The sequence below is a fragment of the Taudactylus pleione genome, unplaced genomic scaffold, assembly GCF_031769625.1.
Source record: "Taudactylus pleione unplaced genomic scaffold, aTauple2 ptg000107l, whole genome shotgun sequence".
Taxonomy (NCBI): domain Eukaryota; kingdom Metazoa; phylum Chordata; class Amphibia; order Anura; family Myobatrachidae; genus Taudactylus; species Taudactylus pleione.
The window spans coordinates 294,392-317,464 of NW_028284509.1; the positions used below are offsets into that span (position 1 = coordinate 294,392).

A 23,073-nucleotide genomic window follows, 5' to 3' on the forward strand; every position below is an offset into this window, starting at 1 on the left:
GTAATGGCATAGGACTGGGGGAAAATTACTTTTGTTTAGATTTATTATCTGCCATTCACTTGCCAGATAATATAAACGCCAAATGAGCAGAGGCAGACCTACCTGAAATAAAAAACAGTAACCATTTTTCTACCAGAAAGACTCATAATGCTATGAACTGTGGCTTCAAAAGAGTGAAGATTTCCTACAACCTCTTTACTTATAAAACATGCCTTCTTAGGGCTAAGTAGCAGAATCTAGCGTACAGAACCAGTGTTGGCCACCTTTACATAGAAAAGAGCAGGAAACTTTATCTGTAAATGGGCAGGCGGATGTGGGCATGCTGATGATCAAGAAGCCTTGGCACAGACACTGTTTCATAGCCCTTGCCAAGCATTTGCTCCTTAATACAGGGTGGGTGAATGTCATTGATGAGATACTCCAAAGACTGAAGGCTACTGCTAAGGATAGAGGTATTGCAAAGGGTCTTGCTGGGGATACTGGTTAGTCCATCAGATGGATGTACCCCCAAATCTCTGTGACCATTGGCAAGTTCCTGGGGATTGTAACAGTCGCTGTTGGGAGTGACCAAGATACTGTTCCATGGAGGGGCAAAGTATTGCCCAACAGAAAAATTGCCATGCATGCCAACACAGTTCAATGGAGAGGAGCTGACTTTCTCAACGGCACTAGCAAGAGTATAAGGGCGAGACACTCCATGGCAAACTTCAGGTGATTTGCTAACAGCGCCTCCTCCACCGCTACCTCCACTGTATATCCGGAGTTGTTGTTGCTGTTTCTGTTGCCAAATAAGGTAGTCCATGCCATCCTGATAAGATCCAGCTTTAGCTACCATTGGGGCTGACCCCAATGCCAAGTCAGTGCCTCCTCTACAGTCTTGCAAGACAGTCCCTGTGTAAGCCACAGTGCCACCGGTCATAGCAGTAAAACCACTGGCTATTCCCTGCTTAGCTGGGCTAGAATTAGTAACTACCACTCCTTGGCAAGCCTGGTGAGAAGCCTGAGCCTGGCACTGTTGGTTGATCTGGTAAATTATGCTCTGAATAGAGGGCAGGTTGGACTGTGGGAGTATTAAATTTCTACCTGCTAAAGGAATGACTGATGTTGCCACTGTTACATTGGGTGGCACTGGTGCATCCAGCTGCTTCTGATTTGTGAGATAACTCAACTGTCCATTGCAAGGTTGACCTTGTGTTAAAGTGCTTGACATGGGGTAGGGAGCAATGCCAACCTGTGCAGAAGAAATCTTAGTCCGTTTTCCCTCTACATTTTTTACAACACTCTTACTAGAAGATTTAACAATAGCAAGCAGGCCTTGGTTGCCACTTGTGTGTATTGAGTAAGGGCTGTAGCGTTGACCTGTTGTGTCGTAACCATTTACAGTCCGATTTAGGTGCTTGTGCTGGGGAACCCTGATGTTCGTGGGGAAGATCTTTATAGTCAGTGGGCTATTAACTACTTTTTGTGCGTAGGCATCTAATTCAGCAGGGCTTGGGTATCTTGTGGTCTGCATTGATGTAACAGTTTCACCTGGAAAAGAAGAAGAAACAAAACAATGTTATGATGTTTGTTTTTGATACAAAATTAACACAATCGAAACAGCATAAAGCAGGGAAAGGTGAAGTGTACACATGAAAGCTATAATAAAACAATTGGGAAATGATTTCACGGATACAAAAAATTGGCTTCCGCTAAATAAATAAATGCACAGATATGAAAAGTCAAATAAATTAAAAACAACAGAGCAGTAGATGACAAACTATAAGATAAAAGTCTTAGGTACAGCTTTTCACTTAAGGACCCAATTACAGCTATTTGAAAACTTATATCCTTCAAAGATTAAAATGTTCCGCAACATTTAAAATTTGACAAAAACATGCAAAAATGTAGTCTGGTCGAAGCCCAATTGTTAATTATTATAACAGTAAATTTTGTCTAATGTCTTTCTGTCTTCAAAAAGAGAGCATTTTTGATTACTAAAAAAAGTCCATATTTTGCGAGATGGCAGTTAATAATTTAATGACAGGGGAGGAAAGAGCTGTCAGCTCAGAACACGTTTGTCTCTATTCTTCTGTTAAATAGACAAAAAGAGCCTTAGAGCTGTGGCATTTGGTACCACCCAAAGTACTTTGGGGAGACAAAAATGACTGAACCGCTGTCGTTAAAAATCCCCTATAATTAATGAAAAATCTACAGTTTATAATTTAACATCTTAGGTCCTGCCAGAAAATGCTATTAAACGCCCTTTCCCCTGTGAGATTACCACATCTAACTAACTGATATTTGAATATGAATTATGTCAATTGTTATGCACCTTCCTACATTAAAATTTCTCCCCCACAAAATTTTGAATAATTCAGATTGTTTTTCACTTCAGACAGCTTGGTTGTTAATGCTGTATTACATATCTTACTAATGCATGTTCACTTTCTGTATTTCTATACCATCATAGAGATGTGCACTAAAGTGCAATGTAGCAGCTCTTGTAGTGTATTGGGCATGCTTAATGGTTTCCATTGGGCAGATGTTACTTAAAAATGAATAATTAATTAGCACACATTTATACACAGTAATATATACATAATAATAAATTAAAACCATGAGGACTTGATCAATTAAAAAAAAACTAATATCCCCCACAAACCAACCATACAAAATTTAGCAATTGTTTTATATCATTGTTGTGTAGGCAAGGACTTCATGTGACTTTTTTTTTTTTAAACTGAGGATAAAAAGGTGTCAAATTAACAAATCAATCATATGAAAAAAGTGTTTGCTGGATACATCATGACCTATTATCAACATTGTTTTTTTAAAAATATCTTCATATACATTTCATTATAGTTAATAATTTGTCAACACTACAGCATTTATTTATTTCATTTGGCATTTAGAATAGATGCTTTCACTATTGTTGCAGTATAATTTAATTTTAAAGATGTTATCCTCTTATTTTTTTTTTTTTTTTAAATCATACTCCCTGACTTGCAAATATTGTTATTAATGTCACAGACATCTTCTAACTGAAAAAAATATAAACTTATAGGCTCCTCCTGCAGCACTAAGGTTAGCCATTTTGCAGACAGAAATGAACAGTTGGCCAGTTACAACTCTGGACTGTCCCAAACTCCACACTGGTTTTCCACTGAACACAGCCGGACGAATTTAATTCAATGCGAAGATGAATAAACGCAGGAGGGAGCTCCCACAGCTATTCAATACAACGAGCTGTGTGACTTGTCGGGAATTTGTTACGTCAGAGAATGCTGGTTCTCGCGACTTAACCTAGGTTTTTAGGCGCAAGAACCGGCATTCTCTGACTAAAGTGCTGGGCACACGGCTGTTAGCGCTGCGCTAAGCCGGCAAACAGCTGCGCACCCGGCACTTTTGTCGGATTTCTCCTCGCATCCCCAGGGTGGCGCGAGAAGATATCCTTCAGCCCGCCCAAACAGCGCGGTGTATTGATTAGCTGCCGGAGCTCCCTTCCGTGGCTATTCATCTTCGTATTAAAGTGAATTTGGCCCCAAGTGACCTACATGCTGTAGTTGTGGTTCTGGGAATGTAACTTGGTTTTATATAGAATACTGTGAGTATTTTTATTTATTTATTGTGTCGTGTTCTACGAAATTATTGAACAAACTTGATAAAAGGAGCAAAAGGACTTCATGAATTAGTCGGGGGTTACCTAAGTGTTACAAATCGAGAATGTGGATCATAAATTCTGATGGGGAGGGAAGAGAGGAGGTGGAGAAAACTAAATGGGATGGGTACAGGATACGGCACTTGGGATCTCGACGGTTAGAATCCCGACGCCGCCATCCTGACAGTTAGAAAATAGACACTTGTCGGTCAATATTCTAACACTCCCCCTCTCCCTACCCTAACCCTCCCTCGTGTCTGAACCTAACCTTCCCCCTAGTGCCTAAACCTAACCACCCCTCCACACACCATAAACCAAACTCTCCCACCTTAGTGCCTAACCCTCCCCCTAGTGCCTACCCTAATCCCGCTACTTACCTTCGGGATTCCGGCGGTCGGGATGCCGGTGCCGGGATTCGGACAGGTGTCGGGATTCCGGTGCCAGCATTCTGAGTGCTGGAAAGCCCGTGGTCGGGATATTGACTGCATCCCAACTAAACTGCTATCAAAGTTGGTTGACTTGCAGAAGGAGGAAAATTTGGTGAAGGCACTGATTGCACAGATGATACTGGAAAAATGGGGAGGGTTATCCAAGCAAAAAATGGATACAACTTGAGAAAAAAGTTAACATTCCTTATATCCTACCATGACCATAAAGCATTAAACATGTTGGATGGCACCATGGAATAGGTACATCTTATACCTTTCTTGCCTTAGCATTACTAGAGCCATGAACAAAACAGCATAGGGGCATATCCCATCAGCTTCAGGGTTTTCCAAATGGCTAAGTCGGCGCTGACCAATTCAATTAGCGGCCGATACCAAGAGCGTTAATTACCAGAGGGTGCATTTTTCCTTGCAGTCTCAGGAGATGCAAGGAAAAGTGAATGTAAAAATATACCTGTTGATTAACGCGTGGGGAAACCCATTAGTTTGGGCATTTTGCGCTCAATCAGTGGGTTACCGCGCATTACCAGAGGTTTTATCACGCAGGGAAAAGGCTAAATAATTGAATAGTTCCATGTGTTAAAACCAGAGCTTTCTCCGCATGGTGAAACTCGCACCTAATTGGATATGCCCCATAGCGTAGCCTTTTATTATTACATAAAACTTCCTGAAAATAAATACACATCAGGTGCTCAGGTATTTAGGACCTTATTCAGAGTCGGTCGCGAGCGCTGAGCGCTCGCAACTGACTCGATGTTGGTCCACAGGGCATGCGCACGACGGAGACGGCTCCGTCGTGCGCATGCGCGAGCCCCCGCTAACGACGGATCACCAGTCGTTAGTGGGCTCGAAGCAGACGGAGCGAGCTGTCGATGTTGATTGACAGCTCGCTCCGTTTGCTGGGTGGGTAGGGGGCGTGCCCGGCCAAATGGAGGTGTTCCTTTCGGAACGCTTGCCGTTTTGTGGGCGTCCCCACTGAAATCATCAGTGATGTCAGTGGGGAGCTTCCTGCTCAAACAGAGCAGGTAGCTCCCTGGGGCTTAAGGTTGACGAGACCCTACCCTAGGGTCTCGTCGTAAGCCCCGATGGTCGTGATGGTCTTGACCATCGCGACCATCTCCCTTAGCGGTCGTTGGAGCTGTGGGTGTTAACGACCGACATGGAGGCGGCCGTTCAGGATGCAAGCAGCCGCCCTGTTTCTGAGCGACCGCTTGCATCCTACGACCGCCTCTGAATGAGGCCCGTATTTTCTTATGCGAATCATTCAACAAACCTGTCTAACATTAATAGAAACATGAATATTCTGCAGAACACACAAAAAATAAAATAAATATATACAAAATAAAATAACAAGCTATCCGTACTGTGTCTGAAAAACCCTGTTATTGGACAACTAGACACATAAAATCTCCATAACATATATATCTGACATGTACAAATAGCACTGTAACATTCAATGTAGCCGGTTACACAGACTGCACCTAAATTTCAAATTAAGTGACATTAGCGCAGTAATTTGTGGTTCCAAGGAAATGCAGACCAACATAACACAAACCTCATCTTAACCCTGGCAAAATAAATTGAATATAAAATACATTAAAGAACTAATTTCATGGGTGTTTAACCCCCTTCCAAAATACACAAACACCATTTATGGAGTATGAAAATCAGCATTTTTATAATGGCCCCAAAAAGGGCTGTTCATGCAATTTTACAGATGATCAACAAAATTAACACTTTTTTTTCCCCAAGAGCTATTTCATAGGTTTTTTGCCTTTGATGTTTGCTTTTATTTACAAAATGCATTTTAGATATGTATATTCTCTTTTCTCTTTAATATCTGCTTGCCATAATAAAATAGGTATTACCAACAGAACCATATTATAATATTTGTGGTTTTATATATTATATATACGGTCAGTATCCCGATGCCGGCATCTCGACAGGGTCAGGATACCGACACCTGTCGGTCAGTATCCTAACCCTTCCCCTCTCCCTACCCTTCCCTGATGCCTAAACCTAACATCCCCCCCGCACCCTACATCTAACCCTCCCCCCTTAGCGCCTAACCCTAAGCTTTCCCCTAGTGCCTAACCCTAACCCCAGTACTTACCGTTGAATGTCGGCTGTCGGGATTCCGGCGTCTGCATTCTAAGCACCAGCATCCAGACTATTATGATCACAAAAATGTTGCAACACTAGAAACAAAGATCCCTTGTCCATTCTAAAAAGGTATCTCTTATTTCGGCAGATTGCTGATAAATGCCAGTGCATTCATATGGCTTGCAGAAATATTCTATGCAGCCATTTTATTTAGGTTACATTTAGAACATGCGTTGGAACAACAAGCTCAGCTCCTTAAACAGCTCCCGAAACAGATCATATCTACATATGTTCATTCACACTTATTTATACATGTTTAGATGACAGTTGCCGTGTTGCCAACAAGAGACAGTTGCCTTTAAGGCACACATCATTATCGTTCAGTCGTCCATGAATCGGGCACTAAAATGTCGGAAACGACCAGTGATGTGCGCTCCCGCTGGTCATTTCCGACATCAATCATCGCCTGAAAAAGGCGGTCAATCTGCCGATAACAACAGATTGGCCATGTTCGGGGATGATGGAGGGTGCCTACACTGAACTACATATCGTTCAGTGTAGGCACTGCACAGTACAATGAACGACTGAACGATGACGATGTGCCCCTTTAGTCATAAGAGCAAAATAAAAATGTAAGGGGCCTATTTACTAAGTAGTGTTAGGAGTTAGTGAAAAGTGATAAGAAAGTGATAAGGTGCCAGCCAATCAGCTCCCAACTGTCATCTCACAGGATGTGTTTGAAAACTGACAGTCGGGAGATTGGCTGGCACCTTATCACTTTCTTATAACTTTTCACTCTGTCTCCTAACACTGCTTAGTAAATAGACCCCTAAGTACAGTATAGAGCTTTCTCCAAAAAGCTAAAGCAATATTTCCACATGCTCTAGCAAAGTATGAAAATATTGAGGATTATTTACAAGGCACAAGAATAACATGGACCAATACACGTTTTATGCAGTTCTAGACCTAGTATTTTATGTTTCCCCCCTTCCGTTCTAAAATGGACTGGATTTATTTATCCACTTCAGCAGAGTATAGAAAGGAGCTTTGATAGATAGTACAGTAGTTAGTGTTAAAATTTGGGTCATTGTGCGACATTCTGTAAAAAGTTAGGAACACCACACCAACGTCAGGACACAGATTTACAGATAACACAGATTAAGAAGGGAAGTTCTAGACACCACAAATCATGAAAGTTCCCAGTAATACATATGCTGAATATAAAACCCATAAAGAGGCTTTCTAGTAGTTAAGAATCACTACCGAGTTATACCCCTTTCATACTGAAAATGAAGTTCCCTCGTAATTCACTTACCTGGTAATTTGCTAAACAACCTGGGATTTTTCCCTGTGTGAAAGGGTCATCCCGTGATTCAGACCTGCTCGCTAGATGCGTACGCTCGCCCTATGCGTATGCAAATCTGGCTAACTAACAGCAAAGCAGGCGATCGCACGGCAAGGCATTAGCATGCCCACTATGTCTTGGCGTGCAATTGCTCTGTGTATGCAGACGCCCACCAGCCTGTCTTAAGTCGCCAACATGCGCACGTCATCTCCAGGATGTGTATGCAACCATCGGTGCCATCAGAAGCGAAATCAGCGCTTGTGGTTGCCCATACTCTACCACAAGCACTGCGAGCACTTCAGTGTACAATCCAGCCAGGTGACGTGTACTATGACGCTGCGTCTCAATTATGCACACCTCTGTAACGGTGTTGAGACGCTTAGGCACGCCTGCGTTCGCACCTTCACTCCCCCATTTTCAAAGACCAACCCCTGTCACCACCCACAAACGGCTTCTCCTGTCACTCACTCGGCTGAGCAGTCTATAAGCATTGAGCGTACGCTTCCTGATCGCATGGACTGGTTTGCGCACGTACACTGCAATGCGTACGCATGCGCACAATGCAAACATCGGCAGTCTGCATGCGAACGCTTCCTAGCGAGCGGGTCTGAATTGGGCCCACAATTCCCAGGTCTCTGACCTTGGTTTTTTGCAGGGTTGTAGACCCGGGAATTAAGTCCCAGGTTGACCCTTTCACACAGGGAAAAAACCCAGGTTGTTTAGCAAATTACCAGGTAAAAGTGAATTACCCGGGATTTTCATTTTCCTGTGTGAAATGGGTATCAGAGGCATATTGGACTTAAAAAGGGTCAATAGAGAGGGAAAGACGACCTAAAAAGGGACCTTTGCCTTCAAAATATGGGATAAAAAGTTTTTTAAAAACAATTATTTCAGTTAATTACAAGCTATGATAAGTATGCAATCCTGTGTGGAGGTTGTACTTTTAAAACACCATGTTCTTGTAACAATGTATTTAAAAAATTGCAAACATTTTGTACATATAATGGTGCGACCCAGCGATGGTACCATGCAATGTAACAGTACACGCTGCACGATCCGGAATACGACAGTGCGATGTATCACTACATGCTGCAAAACAGCACTGTGTCCTTCATTGCATCGTCCCATCTGCCGTGCAGAACAGCCGATGGGACAATGCGATGAACGACCTTTGTGAATGACGGATCAGGCGTACACGCAATATGTGAACTATATATTATTTTGATCCTCATCAGAACGATATATCGTCCGATATATCGTATAGTGCAGTGGTTCCCAAACTGGGTGCTGTGGCACCCTGGGGTGCCTCAGAGCATTTGCAGGGGTGCAACGGGTTGGTGTCCAGTACCAAATAAAATTATTTTTAGGCAGTGTGATAGGCAAAATCCATGCTAGTGGCTTCCAATCAAATAATATGAGCACAAAAAGAAGTGCAGCCCTGTCAACCACCACATAACTGAACCTGAGGGCATATAAGCACAATTTCAGAATTTTGCATAAATTCTCATTAAGAAACTTTTGGCCCAGGGGTGCCGTGAAAAAAATGCAGGTACTCTAGGGCGCCGTGATTCGAAAAAGTTTGGGAACCACTGATATAGTGTGGACCCAGTTTAAGACTTCTGCAGTAGGGAGTGAATGAATGCCCCTACAGTACATCTACACAAAATATATTACATGCGTAAAGAAGCGAGGTGACTTATGTCCTGAAAGTGGAGTTTAAGATGAAAATATATTTTGAAAAGATATGATGTACAGAGTAATGTAAACTGCATTATTTAGACTTTCTTCACGCGTCAGAACAGATTTGTTTCATCAGAAAATGGATCAAAAGTTTCTTACTGCAGGCACTATGATGATGTTTCTGTAAAGGTCTGTTTTTCATCTTTAGTTACTGTAGCAGACTTTTATTTTTTAGCTTATGTTTGCCTCATTACAAAAACATACATTCAAAGCAATGTACAACTATTATACACATTTCCATATATGCTGTCTATATTAAAACGAATATCATCACTTGCCCTAGTCATGTGAGGTCAGAACTGAAACATCTCTAAGTCAGTAACAATAACAATATATTACTTATGCATGTATGATTAGATACATGAAAGTTTGAATGATTAGATACATGAAAGTTTGAAACAAGTCGTTTCATCTCATTTTATTTTAGTTAAACTTTAAATATTTAGTACATAAAGCAGGGTTTAATATAATTATATGATAAGTGACTTGTAACAGCTGACATCATTTATTTTCATTGCACATTCAGAGTAATATTTACTAAAGAGAAAATCCACGCTCAGTTGTGTGACCAGCATTTACATGTTTTGTCTATGATGATGGGTATGCAAATATCAGGGTCTGTCTCGATTAAATTTGCAATTGAAATGATGGAAAATGCCAAATTGTAGGGCGGTATTGGCTAAGTGGGGATAAAGAGGGAGGGAGAAAGGTATGAGGGGGTCAAACCAGTTGTAAATGTGCTAGAATCAAATTAATTTATGACCAAACATACACATACATTTTTAATTAATATAACCTTAACATATAGCACTAAGGAGTATGTATGCGCTTTATAAATAAATGATCACCCTGTAGAAGCATTGCTAATTAAACAGAAAAGATGCCATCAAGAGGGGCTGCAGAACACTCCATTAAATCAATGTTTTACGCTAGTTACAGGTGTCTGAAACAGGAACCTCTATTAACCAGTATATTAAACTCATTTAGCTACGGCCTTTGGAGTAAAATTTTATGCTGATGGAAATTTTAATAAGATCTTCACATGGAAAATGAAATTCAGTAATTTCATACAGGAAAGGCAGATATAGGAAAGGCTCTTTACAGACATTGGGCAAAATTTACTAAGCGGCAGTTTGACGGCGGTTTCTATTCTATTCTAAACCCTGGGGGTTTCGTGGCGGTTTTGCAGTGGTTTCTTATACCCTTTTACACGGAGCTAAAACTCGGGTTATTGCAGGGTTAACCCGGGCAGCTCCCTGGTGTAAAAGGGGAGAGAGTTGGATCGCCGGGTCAAGTGACCCGGCAAACCAACCCAGGTAATTAGCAGGGTTTAACATGGGCATAGCCCGTGAAACCCTGCTTTGAGAACAGCGCACTCTGGGTCCGGCTTCAGTGGCGCTTGGAGATGACGTCATCTCCAAGCGTCCATTTTCACGCCAGTGTGCGCGTGACCGACTCGGGAATATCCCGAGACAGCGCCGGCTAAATTCCGGGTCTGATCCGGATAGGAACTCTGTTCCAACTCCAGGTCAGACCCGGAATTTTGGTGCAAAAGGGGTATAAATGACAGCCCTGTTCTATTCTATTCCAAAATATGTTTTGATGGCAGTTTTGCAGCGGTTTTGGCCTTAGTAAATCTGCAGATAGCAAAACCGCCGCCAAACCACAGTCAAAACACATTTTAGAATAGAACAGGGCTGTCATTTAGAAACCGCTGCAAAACCGCCACCAAACCCCCGGGGTTTAGAATAGAATAGAAATCGCCACCTAACCGCCGGGGTTTAGAATAGAATAGAAACCGCCGTCAAACCGCTGCTTAGTAAATTTTGCCCATAGCCTCTTTATTTTTATTTAAACAGTGAAATTCATTTACGGCACATGGATTTGGAAAGGGTGTATTTCCAGTCCCAGATGTTAAGAATATCGGGAAGTTCCTAAGGAAGGTATCTGATTTAATCTATGTGTTGGTCTGAGCATTCAAACTGCAGCAATGAAATATTATTACATGCACAAGAAATGAGCTAGAATGAATGTGGGTGCTTTGTGAGGCACCATTTTTTTCACTACCAAAATAAGAAAATATATTAATACCACCTTCAAATTGGAGTAATCAGTTACATATAATGGGGCACCATGTTATCGGACAGCATAAGATAAAGCACATACATGATTTGGCACACATAAAATGTGAAAAATACAGTCCTAATATTCCTTTCTCTAATGAGTTACATATTATATAAATAGGGTTCTAATGTGTTTTATATTTACAGAAAGTGTGGTCAGTTTAGTAACAGTAATAGTATTGGGAAATAATGTGCTTTGACCTGGTCTTTCACTATCTAAGCCTGTAAAAGTGCGTAATGTTGTACCTTCGGTGTGTACTGAATTATTATCATAATTTATTAATAAGGCGCCACACGAATTCTGCAGAGCTATACATACGTAGTGGAGGAAAGTTGCAGCATTATTAAGTTCAGGGGTCTTCAGACATATAGTTACATACAAAAACACACATGTACAGATAAACAATTAAAATCTGCAGGTTACATAATTACATAGCGACAGCGAACACCCTTATCACAAGAGCTTACATTCTAGAGAATTGTTAGCTGCCCCACCACAAATGCACCCTCTGTATACAATATAATATTACATGAATGAATAAATGTCAAATAGAATAAATGCTGAAAGCATGTTAGCATGATGCACAGTATATTTAGAATGAATTCCATCATCCCAATGCTGTGAGACAGCAATACTAAACAGTGTGTCATAATGCTGCCTCTTTAAATTCACACAATTTGCGTGTATGTGTGCTGCAAATTTCATTTGCAGCACGCACCAGATGCGAATAGTCCTTTTACCCCTACCTACCTGCCAACTGTGACCGTTAAAAAAATCTAAAAGGATTAATGGTTTCCCATAGCCTTTTTTTTTTTTTTACAGGTTTACACGATTGTATTTTAAAATAATACATTTGCATTTAAAATTCTAGAACACAACAGAAACTATTTCTCACATGATAGTGTGGGCTACCAATGCAGTAGACAGTATTGTTAATTCCACAGCAAATATGTTATTAGATGCATTATAAATCACATATTGATTGTGGTTCATGATGTATAATACATAGTTTTATATAGAACTGGGCTGGCATAAAACTGTACAATACATACATGACATCACCACAGCCAATGGGCATTTACTAAAAGAGGAATCCCAGACCTATGAGGGGCTCCAGACATACAGCTATACCTGACCATTCTGTTTGGATAAAACTCTCTCTCAATAGAGTGACATTACAGCATTCACAATTTCACTTCCTTTGCATGTGAACAATCACCACTATAATCAGACCAACCAGAATTGTCAATGCTAATCGGATAAACAAAATCTGAATATCCTGTATCTGTACAAATTTTTGAGGTAATAGTTCTTTTCGATGAACCAGAAAACCAGATGTAATCAAAATGATATACAGATATGTCCACATACATCTTACTTCCTTTCGCGTTAAACAGCCCTTCTAGTCCCGCTATGCCGTGGCATGACTCAGTAGCGCTGAGCGTCTTTTCATGTGGCGTTCTTCCTTCGCAAATCGATGCAAATAGGATGCACGAGCAGTTGTTGCTGAATACACTGATATGGGGCATGCCTATATTCTGCGCGTGACTGCGGGTGTATCTGCATGCAAAATGCTACAGCCGCTGACACTATGATGTAGTATTTTGCATGCACATACATCCGCCGTTGCTGGGCACTCACGTGCTCTGTTTAACGCGACTTGTAGCACACGGAGGTAAGATGTATGTGGACACATATGTAGACAACTGTTCCCTGAAAATTGGTAAGGAATTATGGGCAAGAACCAGCTCTGAATCACTTCCTTTGCATGTGAACAATCACCACTATAATCAGGAAAGGTGATGTTTCCTGGTGACTTTACATCACTGCCTGCATTGTCCTTCATTCAGTAATGGATGGTGACTGATTCAGAGCTGCTCGCAAAAAGCGTGCGCTCGCTCTGAATCAGGGCGTGTGCTTTTTTTTTTTTGCGGCCTCTTGACCGCTCGCATAGCTGTGGGTTACCACCCACAGCTTATGCGAGCGGCCATGATGACGATCGCGATGGTCAAGACCATCGCGACCATCGGGCTTGCGACGAGACCCTTGCGGTAGGGTCTCGTTGCCGCAAGCCCCAGTGGACTTCCTGCACTATTAGAGCAAGAAGTCCACCTACTGACATCACTAGTGATGTCAGTAGGGCCGTCCACAAACGGCAGGCGTTCCTGCAGGAACGCCTCTGTTTGCTCAGCCACCCTCCCGCCATGCCTACAAAATGGGGCGAGCTGTCGATCAACATCGACAGCCGCCCCTTGTGTAGTGAGTCCCGGAGCGAGCGCTCACTCAGGGGCATTGGGCCACCATCGACCTGCTTGCGAGCGGGTCTGAATCAGGCCCCAAGTTCCTTAAGTTTCAAATGTTAATGGATAATAGATAACACAAAAACGCACCTTGGGGCCTCTCCTTGTTTTTAGGCTATATTTGTTTTACAAGGTATATCCATATAAATCTCTCAAGAGGTAGATGGATGGACTAGGCAGGGAGGGTGTGCCTATAACTAGGCTGCTTATTTGGAGTGCAGCAAAATGAAGGGTATTCATTTAAATCAATGTTATTTTATGCCAGATTATAAATCAGTGGTAATTATCTTAGTGATAAATCTAGTAATGCTTCAAAAGAAGTGTGGTTAGGCACACCCCTGGAAACAGGGCATCATTGTACTAATAATAAAAGGAGGCACTTTATAAAGTAGTTTACAGATGAATAAAATAATTACACCTGTTTAAGCGTGACTTTACTCATCGTTTCTATTTTGAAAAACTTTTACAACATTTGGGAATAACTTAGTCATATTGTATAATTGGCACCTTAGTACTGATACATAGAAGAAAGGAGCTGTATTTAATATCCCTTTCACACCAAAATCTCAGGCCCGATCCGGTTATTGAACACGGCTTCATCTCGTGTCACAGCTGCTCAGACCCCTTTCACACTGCTCCTAGGACCAAGATTATTCCCGCGTCATCCCCGTTCACACTGCACCTGTTTGCCTTGCGAAACCTGTATGTGTCATTAGAAATGTACGTTTTTCAGGTCATAAAATTGAGTGGTGTCTGCTCTCTGCGCACCTCATCCTCCAGACTGCTCCTTTTAGCGTGGCCCGGGTTGGATAACACAGGGTGCTCCTTTCAGCCCCATTGTATGCGGGTCGGTCCAGGGTTCAACACACAACCCGGGTTGACCCTTTAACACCAAGCCAGGATCGGGATTGCCCCGGCACAGTGGCGTCCTTACCTGACATTGCACCTGGTGCGAGTCGGGGGATGGGCATCCATCACTGGAAAATCAGGGGGCGTGGTCTCGCAGGACGGCGTGGCCCAGCGGGTGGGGACGTGGCCCCGTGGGCTGAACCCCCTTTTTTTTTACACCAGGGGTGCTGGAGGTGCAGGCTGCCCCCAGGGACCAGCCTGTTTGAGTGCCTGCTCCCTCACTGTGCTAGGAGCCGAGTGCTGCACGTAATGCAGCACCCAGCTCCTGTCACTGAGGGGGAGCCAGCACTTTGGTGTCACTCCTCAGCTGGTGACACCCGATGCGGCCCGCACCCCCAATTGTGACATCAGTGCCCCGGCAATATCTCTTGTCAGAACCTTGGTGTGAAAGGGGTACAGTGGCATTTCAGGTATGTCCTTATCTCAAACTTATTTGTGGCCAGTAAGAGTGATAGATGATAATGTCCCACCACAGGCTCTGCAGATGATCTACTGCCTTCAACCTACCCACAGTCCAGACTGACTAGCAGAAAACATGCGTTCTTCAGTCTCTTACTTGCACATGTGTATACTGATATTATACATCAGTCCTTGTCACTTTAGAGCTTACAGTCTAAATTCTCTAACACACAAACTAGGATCTTTGTGGCCAGTAGGCAGCTAACCTACCAGTGTATTTTTTGACTGTTAAAAATCAGAGCACCAGGAGGAAACTTAGAGAAACACATGGAGAACAAACTACAAACATATATCACCTTGATCAGACTTCATTCCATCGTCCCAATGCTGTGAGACAGCAATACTAAACAGTGTCATAATGCTGATCCTTTAAATTCATGCAATTTTAAAATATAAAAAAAAAAAACAATTTAGATTAATTTACCTAAACTAGTGCATATGCAAAAGGTGTGACTCCTTGTAGCATCATGATAGAGCACAATTGGCAAGTATGACAATACATTCTTGTGCACATATTTTCTTCAGTCTGATGTTCATGCTATTGTTGTGAAACGCGCTAGCGTTCTTCGATATTTACAGTACAGCATGCTGCATTTGTGATCAGTGACAAGCTTCGTAACACCAATGAAAAATCTTAAATACAGGGTTCCACAGCTGAAAAAGTTCTGGAAATCAGAAAGTGCTAAAAAGTTGCTGCTAGTCAGTGAGACATCTATCACGAAGCACAAGTCTTTTATAGTAACTAAAGACTACGCTGATGGTTACATGTATTCTATGCAGAAACTCATTCAGAGTAAAAGATCCGTATCTGTACAGACATTTTGGAATTGTAAAATCTTCAGCATTGATGTGAGCATAGTCTTATTGTGCCAGAGGTGCAGTCCCCACTAGTGTAATGCAGATGGCCTATTAAAGTTTTGGTAGGAATCCAAAAGGGTGCATTTATTCTTTTTTTATGTACTTTTTTTTATCACACTACAAGGCTCAATTGAGAGATTCTTTTTTAATTAAAATTTTGCAAATGTCACAAAGCTAATTAGTGTCACATTAATAGATAGTTGTATATGCTGCCAAGGACATCCATTACTGAATGAAGGACAATGAAGGCAGTGATGTAAAGTCACCAGGAAACATCACCTTTCCTGATTATAGTGGTGATTGTTCACATGCAAAGGAAGTGATTCAGAGCTGGTTCTTGCCCATAATTCCTTACCAATTTTCAGGGAACAGTTGTCTACATATGTGTCCACATACATCTTACCTCCGTGTGCTACAAGTCGCGTTAAACAGAACACGTGAGTGCCCAGCAACGGCGGATGTATGTGCATGCAAAATACTACATCATAGTGTCAGCGGCTGTAGCACTGTAATGTAGCATTTTGCATGCAGATACACCCGCAGTCACGCGCAGAATATAGGCATGCCCCATATCAGTGTATTCAGCAACAGCTGCTCGTGCATCCTATTTGCATCGATTTGCGAAGGAAGAACGCCACATGAAAAGACGCTCAGCGCTACTGAGTCATGCCACGGCATAGCGGGACTAGAAGGGCTGTTTAACGCGAAAGGAAGTAAGATGTATGTGGACATAGCTGTATATCATTTTGATTACATCTGGTTTTCCGGTTCATCGAAAAGAACTATTACCTCAAAAATTTGTACAGATACAGGATATTCAGATTTTGTTTCTCCGATTAGCATTGACAATTCTGGTTGGTCTGACCAACAGCAATAATGAAGGTAAAGTAGTTACTTTTAAGATATTTAAAAATAAAAGCTCCAGCTGAGTGCGAGAAATTGTCTTTTGTACCCAGAACCTTTTGTCAGCTCGGGAATCACTTCCTGCCGTTTGCTTCTGTTGCTTTGCACTAGAACTTCCCAGTTCAGCAGGACAGGCAATGTACATTGAAATTAATGGCTTTATAGAGCTCTATCTTTTTGCGTATATCAATGTACATGTGCACTCACCGGTGCTGGCAGCCCTACCCTCCCCTGCACGATGTTATGACGTCATGCGCTCTGGAGCGGCATACGGGCGCAGTTGAACCACGTTACAGCACTGCGAATATCCGGCCATCTTCACGCACAAGTATCAGCGCTTGCAACCACCCCATACTGGGTGCAAAAGAACAAGCACGGAAGTCAGACTACATGTCCACGACGTATCTATTTGGTGCATCTTCACGTAACCTCCCAAAAACGACCATTTCACAGATAGAGCGAGCTAGCAACGTACAGAGCAAAGCGGCTGATGATGAATTAATAAAGTTACTAGCTAAGGTTCTAACCTAAACACCTTCCTATGTAACTATCACCATGCAACTTTAACTTTGCTGATACTGTAATTTGATTGCTTGTTGCTGTTTAAAAAAGTACCATCAGATTTTCTATGTACTGATTAGTCCTACACAAGTAAAATCTCAATAAAAGGGGTTGATGGCACAGTACAGGCTGACATAGGAAAGGAACACCAAAAACATGGCGCAGCCAGGACACCAAAGTCACAGTGACCCAGCGTACTCAGATTACAGTGGAAATTAAATAAAGCAGTGAAAAGAGCAGCTAATATTCAAACATGTGAAATTCCGGATCTTCTGCTCTGTATAATAACATCTGACAGGCGCTGGCTGAGAGGACATGGAGGGGAAAGGTCGTTTCATTACTGAAGAAAACAAATCATTAAATAATGCAATAATGTACAGATCTTTATGTATGCAAAACAAAATATGCAAATTGGCAAATATACACTGCAATATCAGGAAACGGTCATTTGAAATCAGTAGGCCTCCGTGTTCCTTTATCATAATCCCGTACAAGTAAGTTAAGATTTTTTAGAATTTTGATGTTTTTAACATAGACGTGTAGTCTTATGAGATAAACACACACAGCGATGGGGGCTGCCATCTACTACAGATATATTCTTTTGTGGATAGAATGAAAAAACACATTTATTTTCTTGTCTACTGGTGCGATAAAGCACAGCATGGTAGGTGTTTAGTAAATACTGTAATCTGATGTGTACCAGTATTTAAATACATTTTGTAATAGTACATATGAGTGTGTGTTATATTCTTTTCCAGCATAGGAACTGCACCTTTAAACTGTTCCAGGCAGCCGGCTGTGTACACATCATTTTGCATACGTCCGCTCAGCACAAACGAGGCAGGACACGTTATTAGCCCTGACTGGTGCAACAGCACAGCTTGTCATATCGTGTTATAGTCCTAGAGGCCAACACAAATCCTAAGCGAGCAGCTCAACTGACTGGTTGTAAGTGTTTATTAACCCTTACACAATCAGATTATCTTAGCCGCTGGAAAAACAGAGTTTTATCATTTCATTTTTTGGATTGTAGGGCTAAACAACTTGGACAAAAACAAAGTGGTGTTTATTTAATTATATTTTATGTACTATAAAGAGTTTCCTGTCATTTTCTCACACTTTTCATTTTGCTTCTGTTGCTGTAAACTCAGGTTTGCAGATATTATCTATATACTATAGCTAAATAAAACCATTATTCTCAGCATATCACTATGCATAATACTTCCTCTTAGAAAAACAGGCAACATTTTGCACACCAGTACTTTGCAGTCTTTCCTATGTTGATTTGCACTGGTTGTTGCTCAGTACTAACCCTTGACCTTTAGTGGCCTTATGTACCGAGAACCAAAATCAGCATTTCAGGTGCACAAATATACATTTCAAGAAAAAACAACACACATGCCAAATCTCGCTCCCTGTTGATAGCCAATAGGAGCCTGAACAAATAGCAGGTGTGTCACATCTGGGAAAAACCCAATAGAATTGTAGACGCAACATCAATTTGCAATTATTTATATTGCTTATATTATGGTTGATAAAATTAAAAGTATTCAATGAAGATGTATTTTAGTCAAAGCCATATGCCCTATCTTCCTCAGTCATTATGGAATCTGGTAATTGATGGCATGATGTATTGCAAGTACTTTCTTTTAAATGAGATTCTATAACGTATGCCTGTGTCTTTAAGAGACAAATGAAATATTAATAGAGAGAATATTTGCAGATCTGTCTCTTAAATGACAGTACAGAGGGGGGTTTAAACTTGCCTCTGGCGAGCCGCAGGGCCCTTCCAATCCATTTAATGCAAGAATTCTTTTTCTCTCTCTGACACAAGAGATGCTCTTTTCTCTGGTCCTGTAATGCTGACTTTGCAGCAGAGCATCCTGGTAAAGAAAGGGTTAAAGGGACAAAACTTGTTTGTTACACAAACACTGTTTCACCTTTCACATTTGATACAGATTCTCCTTGTCACTGAGCAATCAAATGGCAAAGCGCTACATTCTGTCATTCATACTGAAACCACATTTTTAGATGTCCAAAACTTGACTTGTGTTTCTTTGCTATGCAACTTCAATCCAAAATATGTGGACATGTAATCAGAACTAATCCATATAAAATCTAAGAGGAGAAACACAACATGCTCCAATAGCTGTATGTGTAACTTGCATCTTAGATGTATAGGATTACAGATGCTTCCTGATTCATCAATATGGAAAACCTGGCCAGCTCAGCGGAGAAATAAAGGCATACAGTACATAAGTGACATTTAATTAAACAGGAGCTGCTTCTCTCTGCTGAACAGAGCAATACAGGAATGTATTTGGCCGCATGGATTTGCAGATGATGATTTATATATAATTTAAATACAGCTCCTCCCGTGCACTCAGCCGAGTGAATCAAGAAGGATCTGCCGCTGGGAAGTTTATTGCTCTGCATTGCGTGGTTTGCTCATCTGGCGGCTGAGGGGTTAAACCTGCACCGCCACAAGCATGGAAATTCAAATTGGTTTATCAGCAGATAAGCGTCAGATCAAAAACCTAAAGAGTTAACAGGAAAAAAAAGGTAAATTAAATTAGCATTTGCTGAGAAACCTGATACAGGAAAGCAGTTCTGCTCTAGAAAAGAATGATGGCAAAGCCACAGCCACAAGGGACTGCTGGGTATTATGCTGATATTATAATAGGGACTGTAGACAAGTGGACTAATTGCTCAGTGGCGAAGGCTCTCATACTCTTCAACCTAGTGAAGAGTACAAGATACAATTATCTAATCATAATCATGGTTGTCCAATTGGCCGCCAGTCGATCAAAGAGAACCCCCCACAATATTGTTCTGTCTACCTACCCAATTTGAAATTGTCATTATGTGGAACAGGGAGGTAACAAGTATGGTTACAGGTTACCCTGCACCTCTGTTAAAAAAGAAAATAATTGTGATATAAGTCAATGTTCTCCTGGAAACTGGGGAAATTCTCTTTAAAGAGAATTTCCCCAGTTTCCAGTAGAGCATTGACTTATATCACAATGTTATATATATTCTGAACATTTTAGCAAAGAAAGTTTTTAGAAAGCCTTAAGAAATAAATAAGAGAAAAAAATATCAAAGAATCTAAAGCTGGGCACACACACACACACACACACATAGGGCCATAGAGAGCCCGGCCGGGCCCCGGTAACGGCGGGGGTGTGGCCTAATTGCGGGCGGCGTGTCCACGCCCCCTTGCCAGAAAATAAATAAACAACAAATTTTTGCAGCAGCGGCGCTGCACACTGGGGAGGGGGGCGCTGTTAGCCCCCCCAGCCCGGCGCTAAGCAGGGGAGGCGCAATCAGTGTGATCCCTCCCCCCATAGCCATAGGAGACTGCTCTGGCTGCTGCAGCAGCTGCGAGCAGTCTCGCACTGCAGCACAGCACAAGCTGTGTGCTGAGCTGTTGTGAGGTGGGGGGGGGGGCGCTGCCAGACCCGGGCCCTGCCGGCCCCTCTAGCAAGCCCGGGTAAACTGTACCAGCTCCCCCCCTCTCGGCACCCATGCGTGACACACACACAGACACACTATGAGATCCCTCACACGATATATCGTTCCAACATTGATAGGAACAATGTATCATGCAGTTCGTTTAGGGTGTACACCCAAGCACAGCTGTCATTCAATGCATCGTCCTATCTGCTGTGCTGCACAGCAGATGGGACAATGCAATGAATGATGCTATGCTGCCAAATATATCGGTCATACACTGGATCGTGTAGTGTGTACGGCCGGCACGCTATTTCATTCCATAGTGTCGTGCCGGCGGCTGGGTACACATCGCATAGCGTGTACCCAGCTTTAGACAAAACAACTTTATAACACAGCCATGGTAAAAAAAACAACCAAAAAACAAAAATACAATAGTGTATATGTAAAACTTCTGTAGCGACATTTTGTGTGACAATCTTATAAGGTTGTAGGTTCATCATCTCAATATTAATTACATTAAAACAAAGCCTAAAGCAACAACAATAATCTGATTATACAGAAATTTAGCAAAGTATAAATCTGTAAGATTTCCCCTTTGTTTTACTTTATAATCATTATTATTATTTTTCTATTTTGATTTACGGTGCATGTTCTCTATTACGTTAGTTACACATACCATTACATGGAAGGAAATAATATCATAGGTATTTAAAATTCAAACAGTTTAACCTTCATTAAGATATGTCTGTCACTGGCTGGTCATGGATGTAATTCTCAGACACATGGTGAATAGACATTCTAATCAAGCCTCTTTAGCCTTTGGTTAATCTGTGTTATAAACCCAGCTTGACCCAAACTAATATTCATACCACATAATTCATTCCTAAATTAGGGCAATGACTTACCTCATAAATGTGAGGAAAACACACAGAGGACAAAGAGAACAATATTAGATTTACAATCTAGAAAGCTGCGCTATGTTACAGAATGTAATAGTAACATATGTGCGAACACTGTGTCGATGGCTTGCCACTCTTCTTGGCAGTGAATGAGTTAAAAGCAACACAATAGAGGGAATAGGATAAGTAGTAAAATCACCCAGAATTTAGACAAAAGAATCCGTATTAAAATAGAGTCCTATTGAAATGACTGAAAGGGCCTTATCAGGCCCTGTCATAGCTCTAACTCTGGTGCCACTGGAAATGGAAGATTGTTTCATCTGAAAGTCTCTGCTCTAACTTAACCATTGCAGTGCTGGCAGCGTTGCTTATATTTGCATAATTTGAATATTTAATTACAGAATCCTGTTTCATCACTGTGTCTGTTACAATATTTACACTTCTGGTGTATAACTTTTCTGTCTTGTCTTCATGTTATACATATATCCTACAAAATGCTATATAAACTTGCCTCCCAACCTCAATGGATTCATAAACTTTACTCCTTCAGTACCTATTAGGTTGTCAGACATGATAAAGAATAATGCAATATTTTCTGCAAGTGTATGTGTAAAAAGAGGTATAACATATGTTACAAGTCATATAGCTACATTACAGTAACAGAGAAACAGTGTATTAGAAATAAAGGTACAAAGGACTACTAAAGAATGAAAAAAACAATATCTGTATTCCACTTACACTTTCGAGGTTCCAGCCCCTTATTTGCACATACAAGGTGCTTTACTGGAGGATTCTGTGTTCTTTGAAGACAGGCCAACATGGTTACATAGACTTATGGTCACCTAGGCAGATGGTCACACTGTAAGAAGACATCAATAACATTAGCAAGCAGGCACGGCTTATAGGGTTAGCTACAATATTACCACAAATATACATAGGAAAAAAAACTAAACAATATAGTACAATAAGGGAAGTCTATAAAGAAATGTATTTCCTTATCACTTTTTATGCAAGATGAAAACTAAATCTTAAAAAGAGCCAAAAAATCCCAAACTGACATTTTCAGATATAAATCATGAAAGTAAAATGTATGCAATTCATTGTTAACCTAACACAACTATGGTAAAAAGTAAAGTTTTACCTCCCCACTTCTCTACAGCCAGCTGTAGCTCCCCCATATCTTAAGGACAGAGTACCAATGGGATACCATACAATTAAAATGCAGAGACATCACTGACCCTCCCCCATGTATGAAACAACCAATACACATTGTGCATTTCTACAAAGCATGTCTGCCTAGCTGTCAGTCACTGTCTGCATGCTTCCTTCT

The 23,073-nt window shown here is 41.4% G+C and overlaps 1 protein-coding gene across 1 annotated transcript; it reads right to left on the reverse strand.

Annotated features, from left to right (window-relative positions):
* Positions 1-289: 289 nt before the first annotated feature.
* Positions 290-22,563, reverse strand: FAM222A (family with sequence similarity 222 member A). Its single transcript, XM_088470919.1, has 2 exons — positions 22,482-22,563; positions 290-1,530 (listed from the first exon to the last, which is right to left on the reverse strand). Exons 1-2 carry the CDS (start codon positions 22,561-22,563, stop codon positions 290-292), a joined length of 1,323 nt encoding a protein of 440 aa, XP_088327045.1.
* Between the last annotated feature and the right edge of the window lie 510 nt (positions 22,564-23,073).

Excerpts from the sequence above, each read along its gene's own strand:
- FAM222A (XM_088470919.1), bottom strand. The coding sequence starts at position 22,563 with ATGTTGGCCTGTCTTCAAAGAACACAGAATCCTCCAGTAAAGCACCTT. Across the intron at positions 1,531-22,481 it reads GGGGCTGGAACCTCGAAAGT|GTGAAACTGTTACATCAATG; the intron begins GTAAGTGGAATA and ends CTTCTTTTCCAG.